The following is a 15,271-nucleotide window of genomic DNA, read 5'->3' as shown; positions in this document are numbered from 1 at the left end:
GTTCTATGGAAAACAAAAAAACCCTAAAAATAGTTACATATGACAAATCTTTTTTTTTTTTTTTTTTGATTTTTTATTATTAAAACTTGCAACTTTTTATATAAATTTGCTGAAATTTTTTTGGAAAACAAAAAACAAAAATATAAAAAATAAATAATAAATAATAAATAAAAAGATGATTTTTTAATTTTTTTTTCAGCGAATTTATAAAAAACACTATGATTATTAAGAATATAAAGTAAAAAAAAAAAAGATTTGTGATCTCTAAGTATTTTTTTATGTATTTTTATGATTTTAGGGTTTTTTTGTTTTCCATGTAAACCTTCCCTATATCTTTACTATCTTATAAAAATCTAAATATTTCTAAAAATAGATTCAATATAATAATATTATTTTTTAAGACGTCCAAACCATTAAGCTAATAGTACAACTAAACATTAATAAATAATATTAAAATATTAAATCACTTATCTTTAAAATCTTATATTTTCTATGGTTTTGACCGTATCTCACAGAGTTACATTGACTCCTATGATCTTGGTTGATTTTGACCCAACCCGTCTCATAAACCTAATTTAAGTCTCTCGAGATCACAAAAAATATCTCTCGATTCTAGTCGAGCCCTCTCCTATATATAGCATCATCGTAGCAATTAAACAGTCACCACCATACCTTAGCCATTAAGCATCCATCACTGTCTATCAGATTACATCACACCCTTGGCCCTAATATTACCAACGACTTCCTTCCATCTACAAACATCCACAATCACCTACATCGTACCATCCCACCTTAAAGCTAGACCCAGTCTTGCTTGCTTCGTTCACCCCCTTATCTTCAAAAAAAGTCGCTCTACTTCCTTATGTCAACCATCGCTACTAACCGTCTCTGGTCCAACTAATGCCATCTATGATGACTTGGATCCTGCAAAAACATTTCTCATACATTATAGTGATATAACATGTGAATTGGCAATAGTTTGTAGTTAGGGATCATGGTAAATATATTTTGCACTCTATCTATTCGATCAAGTGCTTCAAAGGGTGTTTAACACACACACACATACATATATACATATATATATATATATATATATATATATATATATATATATATATATATATATATATATATATTCAATCAACTCAAGCACGAGATTTGGATCGAAGAGAAGATAATGAGTCTAAAGGGGGGAGGTAAGTGGAAGTCGCCACTAAAGAAAAGCTACAAAAAAAAATTAAAGACAACAATGGAAAATCAGGGGTTATGTCAAAGCAAACCTTGGTTCCTGGTAGTTTTCTTATTTTCAATTATCAATACAACCTCTAATTTTGATTTTGTTTTCTATTCTACTTCTGATTTTTTAGCAAGTGTCGACAACGTCCTAATAGATAAGCATTATAAATTTCTAATTAGCTTATAAATGAATATGTTATTGATATATTTTGATATAATAACTTATGTATCAAAGAAACACATATATTATTATTTTGTTGGATTTAGATATTATTAGTTCAAGAGTTAAGCATCATTAATGGTGAGATTTATCTAGAATTTGTGAGTGTTGAGAGAAAAACTTGAGACACACTTGAACAAACGTTAGAACAAGTATAGTTGCGAAATAGTTAATCTCAAAGGATCTAAAAGCTCAACAATAATAAGTTAACGAGTTAGATAGTTAGAGAGTTAGTTGCGGAAACGTAAGGAAATATAAATGACAACAAGTAATATATCAAGTATACACATAAGTTTATTCATAACATGGAATGCATTCAGACCAAGTTAGTGAGTGATATCAAGCTTAGTGATAAAGTCACGAATGACTTGCTCCGAAGAGAAGTAATTATCAGTTATGTTCGAGAGGATTTAGAGAGTAAGAAGAAATATGAGATGCGCAATACAAAGATGTAATAGATAGACTTGAAAAATGTTCATATTCTTATTAACTGAGAAAGAATGAGCTCTATATATATAGCAGTGTTGTAAATATCGGTCTAGGCGGCCGATTAATCGGCGCCTAGGTGCTTGGCAGTCCTCCACTGATAACGTTTATAGGTAATCGGCCTCTCTAATCGGACTTGGTCAAAACCGGTCAAAATCGGATATTATCGGATCTAGGCGGGTCTAGGCGCGATTATCGGTCAATGCAGGTCAACGGGATTTAAAAACTTTCAGGGGCTAAAATTGTCAAAATGTAAAAATTGTGGTAGGGTTCCATCCGATTTTCCCAATTCCATCGCATTCAATCTTTTTTTCTTTTTGAAACTCTCTCTGTGTCAGACTCAAGAACGAATGGTGCCAAGTTCTTTGCCAATTACGACGTCGGTCTCTTCTTCTAAGGACGCTGCCATCGTGCTCATCGGAAGTTAGACTGAAGCATATTGGGTTCGTCTGAGCATCATTGCCTGCTAAAGGTCTGTGAGAGGCTTCGACGCCTTCTGTTCTTTGTTCAACGCTTGCTGTTCGTCCAAAGACTTCTCCTTCAGGTTAGTATCCCGTCTCCACTTCGCATTCTTCTATTAGCTGCACCAATTGCAATTTCTAGAAATCCATATGTTACATTTCGGATTCAATTTTTTAGTTCAAGGCTTCAAGCATATTTTTTATTAGTTGTGTATGTGTGTTAATATGTTGTCGTATTTTCCAACTGTTGAATCTATTGTGTTATTTGAGATCAATTTTTTAGTTCAAGGCTTCAAGCATATTCTAGCTGTTTAATCTATTTAAGCATTTTTCCAACTGTTAATATGTTGTCTTATTTGAGATTAAGTAATCTATAATCAGATGAATTTGTTTAAGCATCTTTGGAATCTTATATGTTTCTAGTTCAAGTTTTCAGCTCCAATCTGTTTAATTTGTTGTGTTAGTTACTTTGTTTGTAGCTCTAATCTGTTTAACATGCAATTTTGAATATGTTTTAGAACTAATATGAACATGTTAATCTGTTTTAGAACTAATATGAACCTGTTAAGTTTTTTTCTATCACTTTAGCATTTAACATGAATATGTAAAGATATGTTCAACAATTGTAAGGTGTTTGGTTGATTGATAACCATTAATGTGTTAATGTGATGATTATGACTACAGTTGACAATCAATGACTTCTAATGCTTCAACTACACCATCTGTGGGATCAACCGCCGTGGATACACATCAACGGAATTCGGAAGATGTTGGTTGGGAATATGGTTTTATCCCGGATAAAAGCAATTTGGATATATTGAAATGTAAATTGTGTGGAAAAACGTTTAGCGGGGGGGGGGGGGGGGGGGGGGTTACTAGAATGAAACAACATATTTCTCATGTGAAGGGGAACGTATCTTCATGTCCAAATTCTACAAAAGATGATCAATTGAAATGTCAAAATTCTATTAATGAAGGGAAGTTAAAAAAGAAAGCTAAACAAATGCAATATGAGGACTTAAGATCAGAGGTGAGACAAGAATTTAATGATCGTGTGGATGGAGTAGAAGCTTCTTTGGGGTTGAAAGCACCAAATGTTATAGGCCCCATGGATTGTTTTGCAAACATAATAAACCCCGAAGAAGCATTAAATGCAAGAAAAGGAAAAAATGTTTATCTTAACAATGTTGTCCGGAAAGAAAGAATATTAACGGTCCATAAATATATTAGTAGGTGGGCATATGAGAGTGCGATTCCTTTTCATGCATTTGAAAGGGATAGCTTCAAAATGATGTTGGAGGTTGTTGGACAATTTGGAACCGGGCTTCCACCTCCTAGTAGATATGCTTTGAGTGACACACTTTTAAAGCATGAGGTTGAAAGAACAAAAAAGTTGTTGAAAAAAAACGAACAAGAATGGAAAGAGGATGGATGCTCGATTATGAAAGATGCTTGGTCCGATCGAAAGAGGAGGAGCATTATGAATTTATGTGTTAATTTGAAGATGGGTACTATTTTTTTATCTTCGGAAGATTTTTCCAACGAAGCACATACAAGCCAAAACATAATTGAGTATGTGGATTCTTGCATTCAACAAGTTGGTCACGAGCATGTTGTTCAAGTTGTGACCGATAATGCCACAAATAACATGGGGGCGGCAAAGTTGCTAAAAGAGAAAAGACCATCTATTTTTTGGACATCATATGAAAAACATACAATTAACCTTATGCTTGAAGGTTTGTACATTATTTTGTTTACTTGTTGTATTTATTATATTTATTACTTTATTTCGTTTTAGAATGTTTATTTTCTACTATATTTTGTTATTTAATTGTGTTTATTTCTTCAAGGTATCGGAGCACTCCCAAGGTTTAAAAAAATCCTAGATCAAGCAAAGAAACTAACCATATTCATTTACGCTCACCACAAAACCTTGGCGATGATGAGAAGCTACACCAACAAAAGGGAAATTATTCGATCAGGAGTCACGAGATTTGCTTCCGCCTTCCTAACATTACAAAGTTTGGCTGAAAAAAAAGGAGCAACTAAGACATATGTTTTCTAGCACCCAATGGGAGGAATGTAGATTTTCCAGTAAGCCTAAAGGGATTGCCTCGTATAAAACAGTGTCAAGTGTCCAATTTTGGTCCGATGTGACACAATGTTTAAAGGTGTTCTCTCCTTTGGTGAAAGTCCTTCGAATGGTTGATGCGGATTGGAAGCCCTCAATGGGTTTTGTTTATGGAGAGGTTAAAGGTGCAAAAGAAGAAATTATCAAATCATTGGGTGGTAACGAGAAAGCTTACAAGCCTATTATAGATATCATAGACAAAAAAATGAAAGGTCGTCTAGATTCAAGTTTACATTTAACGTCGTATCTTTTGAACCCGTATTATCATTATATGGATCCAAATATACAATATGATCCTGATATAGTGAATGGCGTTCTTGATTTTTTTGATACAATACTTCGTGGAAATTTCGAGATGCAAAGGCAAGTCGTGACTATTGACTTGCCAAAGTACAAGAAAAAAGTTGATAGATTTGGTTGCGATCTTGCAATTAAACATTGTGCGGTGAACGATGCCGAGTTCGATCCGGCTAATTCATTTTATTTTTAGTTATATATTTTATAAATTTTTTATATTTATCGATTAATAATGTGTTTTTGTTTCAAAAATTATAGCTAGTTGGTGGGGACTATTTGGTGGCACAACTCCTCATTTGACAAAGATTGCAATGCGGATTCTTTCTTTAACTAGTAGTTCATCGGGTTGTGAGAGGAATTGGAGCACGTTTGATGGGGTTAGTAACATAAAGTATTAAATTTATATTTTATAAAATTTAAATATCAATCACATTTCAACTCATTGTTGTGTTCATATTTCTAGGTACATACAAAAAAACGAAATAGATTGGAGACAAGCAAATTGAACAATCTTGTTTATGTTCAATTCAATGCTAATTTAATGGAAAAAAACCAAAAGAGAAAAGATAGAACTATGGAAGTGCTATTAGCAAATCATTCATACTCGGCTCAAGAATGGATTGTTGATTGTGATAATCATGATGTAGTTGAAGAAGACCCCGAAACGGTTAATGAAGCTCTAGCAACCGATGATAGTGAAGCTCCTCAAGAAAGTTCAAGAATGAGGGAACTTTCCGATGAAGATTTTGAGTCCGAAAGTGAGGAGGAAGTGCTAGAAGAAGACGAATATGAGTCGGATGGGGTTCAAATAATGGAAGTATGTGGAGAAGATTAGAAGAAAATATGTTTTTATTTTGTGCTACTTAAACTTATTATGGACTTTGTTGTAGGATAATTTGGTATGCTTGTTGAACTCATTATGAGTCGGATGGCCTTTTATGTTTATTTTGGATGATAATTTGTTGTGTTTGTTGAACTTGTTATTAAAATTTTTTGCTTATTTACTTATATTATTAGGGACTTATAAAATTTTAAATAATTTTCTTAATAATTAATGGTCCCCGATTAATCCCCACCTAGACGATTAATCCCTTGACCCTAGTCCACCGTCGAGCTACCGTCGAGCGTTGTTTCCAACCTTGATATATAGACTCAAGAATTACATTGGATCACATCTCTAAGAGTAGCCATGCAAGGCATACTGGACAATAGAGAATATTATAGAAAAGTAGATAAAATTACACTAAGTAACGTAAGTAAGACTGTGGTTGGATAGATGACTTCGGATGATGCTGCTGATGATGGCTTGACTGTGGATCCTTGAGGGTTGCGGTAGACTAAGTTCAAGAGGGTCACTTCCATGATTCAACAATTTCCCCCTAAGTGACCTCTTTAACTTTTCTGCACTTATCAAGTTTCAGAAACTTTATCAGAATCCACCAAAACTTCCTGATATTTTCCAACCAGGTGATCCTTCTTAAAATCTCGAACTTGACTTCGGTAATCATGTGTTTTGATTTTTCTACTATGGTTCGACATATTTCAAGTTTCTTCCTTGTAAGACGATTCATGGAGGTCATGGGAATGAAGTATTTGATCTCATCGACCTTCCTTTTGAAAATGACTCCAAGTTCAGGGTAGTTTGTTGCACCTAGGGATCTCTCTTGATAACCTTCGGTAGGCATTGGTGCAGGATCAAGTGGTGGTAGATCGAACTTCTTGGCAATTGTTGGATAGATCTCTGCATCAATCTTTACAAAGTCGCAAACGGTTTCCTTCAGAAAAATGCTTGCCCTTTCAAGTGGTATCTTCATTTTTGGATACTTTTCACATTTGTTTTGGAACACCCTTGCTATTAGAAAGACTTCTTCTTGTTTCATACATGGGAAGTCAGCTTGGGTGTAGACATAGTCCTGATTCCTTCTTGTAAGTGTGTATTGAATGAAGTCAGCCTTCATGAATTTTTGGGGCTTGAAGTTCTTGATTGCGGATGGTCTATCGTTAGACCTGATTTTCTCTATGGAAGAGGTTTTTTTTGGCATTGAATCGATTGAGTCTCTTGAATTCCATAAGGATTTTTCTGTGATCCAGTAGACTACGGTAAAATTGCTCAAATACCGTGAAGTATTTAGCATTTGGGGACATTGGAACATCCCAGTAGCCATCAGAAGGGGGCTCAGCATAGGTAAGTTAGGGTTTGTAGTCATCATCCAGTAGTCTGCGGTGGGGATTGATCCAAGAATTGATCAAGGATTCATCCATGACGGTGTTGAAACCGCATTCTCTCCATATAAGTTCAGCAAACTTAGCTGCTTTCCAGTCAGATTTCTTCTGTTTTGTGACTGGAGAGTCATTTGAGCTTGGAGATGACATTTCGGGAGCTAGATTCTTGAAGTGAGGGGGAGTCTCAGGTCGTTCAGGAGAAATTTTTTGTTGAGAGTGAGAGGGATGTTGCGGTTGTGTTTAGTGAGTAGATGGTTGCGGTGAGGGAATGTGTTCTATTATGATGGGAGGGATTCTATGATGAGAAGCACTGTTTGAGTGATGTTCTTCTTCATGATGTTCTTCTTCACTTCCTCCTATTGAGGAGTTCAAACCCAGAGCCTCCTCAAGCCATTGTTTGAGACCATTGACCTTGGCACAGACCTCCTGAAAGTGAGCTTTGAGAACATCAGCTAGTTGCTGATTGTCTGGTATAGTGGTGTTGAAGAGTAGTCGATGAATCTCTTTTGTGAGTTGTAGAATTTAAGGACCATGGAAATTGGACGATATGGATCATTGAAGTCTGTTGATGGTGGAATGAAGGATTGAGATAGTGGACTCATAAGCAGTGTGAGTCTTAGCTATCAGCTTCTGTGAGAGAGTGGATTGGTCCGTAATGGTTGTTTGCACATTTTCTTTGATTGCAGATACCTCAGAGATGAGGCACTCCGCAGCAGCCTTGAATTGCTTGTGATCAGCCTGTCGACTGTTGTCGAGAGACCAAATCCCCATTTACACTTTGACAGAAATCCTCTCTGCAGCTAAATGTTCCCTACTCTCCAATCTTTCAATGCTTTCGATCAAGGACTGCGGTACTGGATGGTCTTCAGATTGCGGTTGAGTAGACTTGACCATAGCAAGAATTTGATCTACTTTGGATTGTAGATTCAAGAATTCTTTTCTAGACACAACCATCTTCTTCTTCTTCTTTTTCTCCTTGGGATTGGAGGTTGAGTGTTGAGAACCACTCGATTCCTTTTCCTTATCAAACATCATTAGATCATCATCAGAGGGATTAGGCTGATTTACCTCATTCAGATCAACATCATCATATCCGAAGGTAGGAGCGGAGCAGACTTCTATTGCGGTGCCTTCGTCTTAAGAATCTCTAGCAGTTGGAGTTGGAGGGGGCTTTAAGGGGTTTTGATCAGCAGTCACAGCTTGAGCCTTGCGGATTATATCAACCATTTCGTCCATCGAAGCTTGAACTTTGCAGATTGTAGATACGGTATGGGCATTATTGATTGCGTCTGCCCAATACTTCGCTACAGACTGAATCTCTTGTTGTTTCTGTTGAAGCTGCTTTGTTTGACGTGCCCTTCTTTCTTGAAATGCCCTACGGAAAGCGACATATGTCTTGGCTTCGGCTTCACTTGTTAGTTGATACCTACTCCATGAGTCGTTAAGATCGATATCGTCAATTCCTTGGAATCGAACCGAGGTGTCCCTCGAGTTCACGGATCCTTGCACATTGGTGCTCATTGTGCCTAAACCACCTGTAACAGATGAAAGCAGAGTAGGATTTCCTGAGCCTCCTCGATCTCCTTGACCTGGGGTCAAGTCTGGCCTCGGCTCAGTTCTGGCAAAGGCTGAAGAATCGCCTTGCGGTTGGGAAGGTGTTTGAAGTGTTTGGGTAACAGAAAAAAGTATGTATTTCAACTCCTTAGGGGAAAATAATTGTAGATGGGAATCCCTGGAGACCTTAGGGCGGGAACCAGTTCCATCCTCTTGGGAGTGATCTGGGGGTGAGTCTCCACGTTGCGGTGAAACAGACGCACCTTCTGCGTCTGAGTGGTATTAGATGGTTGATTCGAATGGGTGTGCAGCCACCCCAAGGACTACCAGATCCTTTTAAGAGGTTGCGGTATTAGTCTGGTCATGCATTGGCCTGTGGGATTGGTTTTTCTTTTCTTGAGGATCGAGATGGGTTGATCGTCCTCATCGGAATCACTTCTAGAGGGAGAGTGAGATTGATGTTTGTTTTGTTCGACGTTTGTGGGCACAGGTGGGGTGATTTTTCTTTTCTTTGAAGGGTCAACTTGCTTGGGAGCATTCTTTTTTCTTAGGATTTCCATGTTTCTTGTTGTAGCAGGGGCCTTGATGAGCTGAGGCCAAATGTTTGCGTCTTTCTAATAAAGATAGGTTTGATAGAGTGGTGGAGGATGGGGCTGCAGTACTACCAGGGACAGTGAGTGCGGATGGGGTTTGTAGAGGCGGGGTAGGAAGGTATGGGGCAATACCTTCCGTAGCCTCAATATGGTCCTAGACATCAGCAGTTTCAAGACCAAGAGTAGAGAGAATGTGGACTGGTAGTCGTCTGATAGGTCCAAAAATAGATTGACCAGAACAAGGATTGTACCTTTTGAGATCTTTAGTGATGAAGAGATTGATGTCGTTGCCATGCTTAGTCATGCATTAGTATGAAGGCCTCAGATGCATAGGGACCAAAACCTGGAAAACGTGAGTTCGGTGGGGTTCTCACTTGGACTTTCCTTGGGAATGTATTGCAAGAAGTCGTCCCACAAGATCTGACTGTAGTTAACATCATGGCCAGTGAAGATGCTCGACACCAACTCCAGGAGCTTGAGTCCTATATTATCTATGCCTCCGGTTCTACCGGATAGAATGCAGATCACAAAGTGGCAAACAAATTGCTATACCGCAAGCAGCTGATTTTTCTTGAACTCACGTATGCCTCTGATCTTCTTTTGATAACCTATCTAGTAGAGTACAGTAAGGATGTACACCATACTTAGAGTGAAAACCTTGATTGAAGGATGAACAAGGAGGTTGATGGAAGTGAGGAACTTTTCTTTAGTCAGAATGACCAAAGAATCGTTTACTAAGTTCAGATGCACTTCTTAAGGATTCTCGAGGGGTCGATACGCTGAGAAGGCACATTTGAAGAGAGTTGAGAGAGGAACCACATCTGTAAATGAATCGAAGGGAACAAATAGTGGGTGATTGGACAGAAACTTGATCATCAACTTGGTTGGAGCATTGTAGAAGGAATGCTCTTCGAGGACAACCCTAAAATTGCTTGACGCAATCGATAACATTGGAAGTCTTGATGCAGAGTCTGAACCAGTAGGTTTTGCTGATCCAGATGCCTTGGAGTATTTCTTGGAGATGCCTGATTATACCATTTTTAGGGATTAAAAAAGATTTGCAAGAGAAAACATAGTGCAAGAAAAAGTTTGAGGTTCAGAAAGCGTAAACTTTTCTTAGGGAAGAAGAAGGGGGTTTTATAGTGGACAATTTGGAGCAGGAAACGATTTTACCCTAAGTGAAATTAGGTAAACGTTTGGGTGTTTTTCTTGGATTAGGAGAGATAATCTCAGCTACAGATTAAGAAAAATTTTTAATCTATATTTTTGAGATTTACAAAAAGGGTTAGAATTTAATGGAATGTCAGGTTTCAACAACACGTCTGAAGAATGTATGGTGAGGGAGGGATTAATATGTTGGGTAAAGGGGAAGTTGTAACAGATTAGACATTTTGGGGTAATAGGAATAGTTTAAAGGGATTTGATTTTGGGAAATAAATCTTTTTGTCATCATACCTAAAATAGGTCTGACACGAGGTTTATATAAAAGTATGGGACAGTTACACAAAGAATGTTTTTTAATGTTTTTCTCTATTTAATGAAGGATCATTAAATAGTACACCATTATTTAAAAAACATGAAACAGTTTGAAAATCAATCAAAGTGACTGCGGATTGAAACATCATTGCGGATGGATCATTTGCCAACATAGATGACTGCGATAGAAGAACTAAGAAGAACACTTGTACAAAGATTAGTAGTAACAAACAATAAGCACCATTGAAGGATAAGTATGATATATGGTTGCGATACACAAGGTATATCAAAACCATCTATCATAAATAACTTCAACTAGGACCGCAACAGAGACCAAGGATGGTCTGCGGTACCTATCAATTCAAAAAGAATTGTGGGTCCGGATTCATCATTCCTAACATCTGTAAGAAACTGTTGAGTTTTCTAGAGTCAAGTGTCTTTGTGAATACATCAGCAATCTCTTCATGAGTATGGAAAAAAATTAGTTCAATGTTACCTTTCAGGATGTGGTCTTTGAAGAAGTGATGTCGTAGTTCAATATGCTTAGTCTTGGAGTGCTAAATTGGATTGTGAGAAATCGGTATAGCACTTTCAGAATCACAATAGATTGGTATCCGCAGCATTCTGTATCCGTAGTCCAATAGTTTTGTTTTCATCCATAAGACTTGTGAACAACAGCTGGCTGCGGCCACATATTCAGCTTCTGTAGTAGAGAATGATACAAATTTTGTTTTCTTGATGACCAGTAGATGAGTCTTCCACCTAAAAATTGACATCCACCAGAGGTGATTTTACGATCTAGTTTGCATCCGGCATCCGGCATGATCCGCATCTATGAATGCTTGAAGGCTAAAATCATTCCTTGCAGGGTACCATAAGCCAAGAGTCTTGCTACCCTTTAAGTACCGAAGAATTTGTTTGGTTGCAGTCATGTGTGACATTTTTGGGTCAGCCTGGTACCTTGCACATACACCTATTTTAAAGACGATATATGGTCGGCTTGCGGTGAGGTACATCAATGGGCCAATAATACCTCTATGAGTCTTGTGGTCAACTGATTCGCCTGAGGGATCAACATATATCTTATATCCGAAGGCCACGGGGACCTTAGCCGAATAACAGTTATCCATTGAATATTTCTTTAACAATTTAGAGGTGTATTTCTCCTGATGAATGAATGTCCCTTGAGGGACTTGTTTCACTTGAATTCATAGAAAGAAGTTAATCTCTCTATTCATGCTCATTTGGAACTTGTTAGTCACGAGCTTAACGAATTCATTCACCATTTTCTGATCGGTTGAGCTGAAAATAATATCATCCACATATGTTTGTACAATCATAAGATGATCACCATTTGATTTTCTAAATAAAGTGGGATCAATCACTCCTCTTTTGTATTCAGACGACACAAGAAATTAATAGAGAGTCTCGTACCATGCTCTTGGGGCTTGTTTTAGATAGTAGACTGCTTTTTCAAGGTTGTAGCAGTGGTATGGGAATTCAATACTTTCGAAGCCCAGAGGTTGCTGACGATTAACCTCCTCTTTTAATTCACCTCTGAGAAAAGCAATTTTCACATCCATTTGATGAACCTTGATGTTCTTGTGAGCTGTGTATGCTAAGAAGATCTGGATGGCTTTCATTCGTGCTACCAGAGCATAAATTTCATCATAGTCAATACCTTCAAGTTGACTATATCCCTTGGCAACTAGTCTTGCCTTGTTTCTTATGACCGCACCGGATTCATCCAACTTATTCTTGTACACCCATCTAGTACCAACTATGGTGTGGCCTTGCAGCTTTGGAACGAGCTGCCATACTTTGTTTCTTTTGAATTCTTCTAGCTCTTCTTGCATTGCGGATATCCAGTCCGGTTCAAGTAATGCTTCTTTGATCGATCGGGGCTCGACCGAGGACAGAAACGTTGCATAGTGACAGTGATCGGAAAATTCCTTGGATGATCGAGTCTGGATTCATGCGGATGGGTTGCCGATGATTTGACCTGGTTGGTGCTCTTTCGTCGATACGTGTAGATGGGGTTGCCGATGATCAGCAGTTGTGGTGGAGGGAATGTCTTCAATATTAGAAGACTTTGTGGTTGGAGATGGCAGTTCCCCTATACTTGAGAACATCATGCTGATATGTCTTGAACTGAGAAGGATGGATCAGTGTTTTTTTGGGCAGATGTTGAAGGTTCCCCCTGGAGTGCAGACGGGAGTTCCCCTTGAACCTGCGAAGGTTCCCCCTCGATTGTGGATGGGAGTTTGATAATCCTTGAATCTATTCTTGTGTCAATGTTTTCTACGTTTTCTTCATCCGAATCCGAAGAAACGTTTGATGGTTGAAAATCTCTGCGGATGATGGTTGGAGCTACATCTTCTAGTACTGGAACCTCGATGGTTGTTGTATGGTCCGGAGTTGAGTTTTCTCCTTCAACTGGTGAGGTGGAAGTATTTAGTGATACTTCATTGGACAGCGTAGGACCAGATACATCATCATGCTGCTGCTGAGCTTCCAGAGACACAAAAACTTTGGATAACTTGGTTGTATCTACCGGGTCGAAGAGATCGTCATAGTTTACTTCAACTATATTTAATGGACCCGAAGAGGTAGAAATATCACTTTCTAGAATTTTTGTGGTTTCGGTTGATGAAGCGGTGTTGTGGATGTGATAATCATCAATTTCACATCGAAGCTTTCAATTATCATCCTTGTGCATCTAATGAGAAGTCGATAAGCAACCTTGTTAGTGGAGTAGCCAAGGAAGATGCCTTCATCAGACTTTGGTGCGAATTTGTTGAGGTGGTCTTTGTTGTTGATTACGAAACATCTACACCCAAATATATGAAAGAATCAAACGTTTGGCTTGCGGTTGTTAAGGTCCTCATATGGTGTTTTGTTGAGACGTTTGCACACAAAGATTTGGTTTTGTACAAAACAGACTATGGAGACTGCTTCGGCCCAGAAGTAGAGAGGAAGGTGAGCGCAGTTGAGCATAGATCTGACAGGTTCTAATAGAGTGCGATTCCTTCGCTCTACTACCCCATTTTGTTGCGGTGTGTAGGGAGTTGAGAAGTTGTGAGTAGTGCCGTTGGAAACCAAGAAACTGTTTAGAAGGTGGTTAGTAAACTCGGTTCCATTATCACCTCGGATACGTCTAATGGTAGCTTGATCTGAAGTTCAATTTCCTTGATGAAGTTGATCAACACCTGTGGTGTATCTAAATTGATTCGAAGGAAGAAGACCCATGAGAAACGTGTGAAGTCATCCACTATAACCAGTATGTATTTCTTGTGATGAACACTCGCTATGGTAGATGGACCTCAGAGATCAATGTGCAAAAGTTCCAATGGTTCAGAAATTGAGGAGTCAATCACAGTGGGGTGACTTGCCTTGAATTGCTTTCTACACTAACATGCAGGACAGAGAGTATCATTGTTGAACTTGAGGATTGTAAGACCTCTGACTAGTTCGCTTGTGACTAAATTGTTGATGTATCTGAAATTGAGGTGAGCTAGCTTGTGGTGCCATAGCCAGCTGACTTCGGATACTGCTTTGGATAGGAAGCATAACTGTGGTTTGCCTATGATTAGATATACATCCAGAGGGTACATAGTACCTACAGATTTGGACTTGATCAGACAAGTGATCCTATCGCTTGTCATTACATAGAAAAATTGGTCATCAAATTCAACACGATGGCTTGCTTTTGTAGCACCTGGTTCCTGGTATGTATAATTTATATAATTGATTTAAGTTTTTAGCCTTGGACTCGGCGAGTTGTAGGCCCGAATTGCCGAGTAGTGTCGGGACATTGATCACGTTTAAGTTAGCGACTCGGCGAGTCCCCGCTGTCTAGATGAAACCCTAATTTCAAGGGTTAGCACCCTATTTAAACCAACCTTATGCACCCCAAGCCCGACTCCTTCACCCTCAGAGCTCCCTATATCCTCCTAACCCCTCTTTCTTGTGAGATTGAAGTATTTTGGTGTGATTTCTTGAAGATTTTGAGAGAAGAAGAAGAGTAGATCAAGATGAGGAGAAGGAGGTCGAATATCTTGGTGATATTTGGTGATTCATTGAGGTATAACTCAATTCCTTCTGTTTTTATGCTTAAAGTCCCTTAGAACACCATTAAAGTCCTTCTTGAGCCAGTTTTCAAGCTTGAATATAGATTAGGGTTGGTAATGAGTTGATTAACCTCTAGATCTAGACTTGTTTGAGCTCCAGAGGCTCAGATCCATGGAGTAAATCGCTTGAATCTCCTAGATCTACCATTTTAGCCTTTATTTGGCCCTAAATCCCCATTCTATGAATTTATACATGTAAAGTTGGAAACTTTACGTGTAAAGCCTACCTTAAGAACTCAAATCTGTGAATGGCATGAGCTGGATTCAAGAAAAATCGAGTGTACAGTAATTACATGTGAATGACTCGGCGAGCCGTTCATCGGACTCGGCGAGTCGAGCCGCGAGTCCCCGAGTTTTCCCCTTTTTCGTGGTTACTGAGTAGAGTTGTGAGCCATGGGTGGACTTAGTGAGTCGGAAGCCAGAATCATCTATGGAGGGACTCGGCGAGTCAATGCCCTGACTCG

The 15,271-nt window shown here is 38.4% G+C and overlaps 2 protein-coding genes across 2 annotated transcripts; both read left to right on the top strand.

The window, feature by feature from the left end:
• Positions 1 to 3,097: 3,097 nt before the first annotated feature.
• Positions 3,098 to 4,468, top strand: LOC145045352 (uncharacterized). The gene is made up of 2 exons (XM_078993690.1): positions 3,098 to 4,139; positions 4,254 to 4,468. The coding sequence occupies exons 1-2, from the start codon at positions 3,098 to 3,100 to the stop codon at positions 4,466 to 4,468; spliced, it is 1,257 nt and encodes a 418-aa protein (XP_078849816.1).
• A 136-nt stretch (positions 4,469 to 4,604) lies between these two features.
• LOC145045351 (uncharacterized) lies at positions 4,605 to 5,666 on the top strand. The gene is made up of 3 exons (XM_078993689.1): positions 4,605 to 4,974; positions 5,090 to 5,208; positions 5,295 to 5,666. Exons 1-3 carry the CDS (start codon positions 4,605 to 4,607, stop codon positions 5,664 to 5,666), a joined length of 861 nt encoding a protein of 286 aa, XP_078849815.1.
• The last annotated feature ends 9,605 nt before the right edge of the window (positions 5,667 to 15,271 follow it).

This window comes from Lactuca saligna, chromosome 5 (genome assembly GCF_052625555.1).
Source record: "Lactuca saligna cultivar CGN05327 chromosome 5, ASM5262555v1, whole genome shotgun sequence".
Taxonomy (NCBI): Eukaryota; Viridiplantae; Streptophyta; class Magnoliopsida; order Asterales; family Asteraceae; genus Lactuca; species Lactuca saligna.
This window is presented reverse-complemented; position numbering and strand designations above follow the sequence as displayed.

Excerpts from the sequence above, each read along its gene's own strand:
- LOC145045352 (XM_078993690.1), top strand. The coding sequence starts at position 3,098 with ATGACTTCTAATGCTTCAACTACACCATCTGTGGGATCAACCGCCGTG. Across the intron at positions 4,140-4,253 it reads AATTAACCTTATGCTTGAAG|GTATCGGAGCACTCCCAAGG; the intron begins GTTTGTACATTA and ends TATTTCTTCAAG.
- LOC145045351 (XM_078993689.1), top strand. The coding sequence starts at position 4,605 with ATGGTTGATGCGGATTGGAAGCCCTCAATGGGTTTTGTTTATGGAGAG. Across the intron at positions 4,975-5,089 it reads CGATCTTGCAATTAAACATT|CTAGTTGGTGGGGACTATTT; the intron begins GTGCGGTGAACG and ends CAAAAATTATAG. Across the intron at positions 5,209-5,294 it reads ATTGGAGCACGTTTGATGGG|GTACATACAAAAAAACGAAA; the intron begins GTTAGTAACATA and ends TCATATTTCTAG.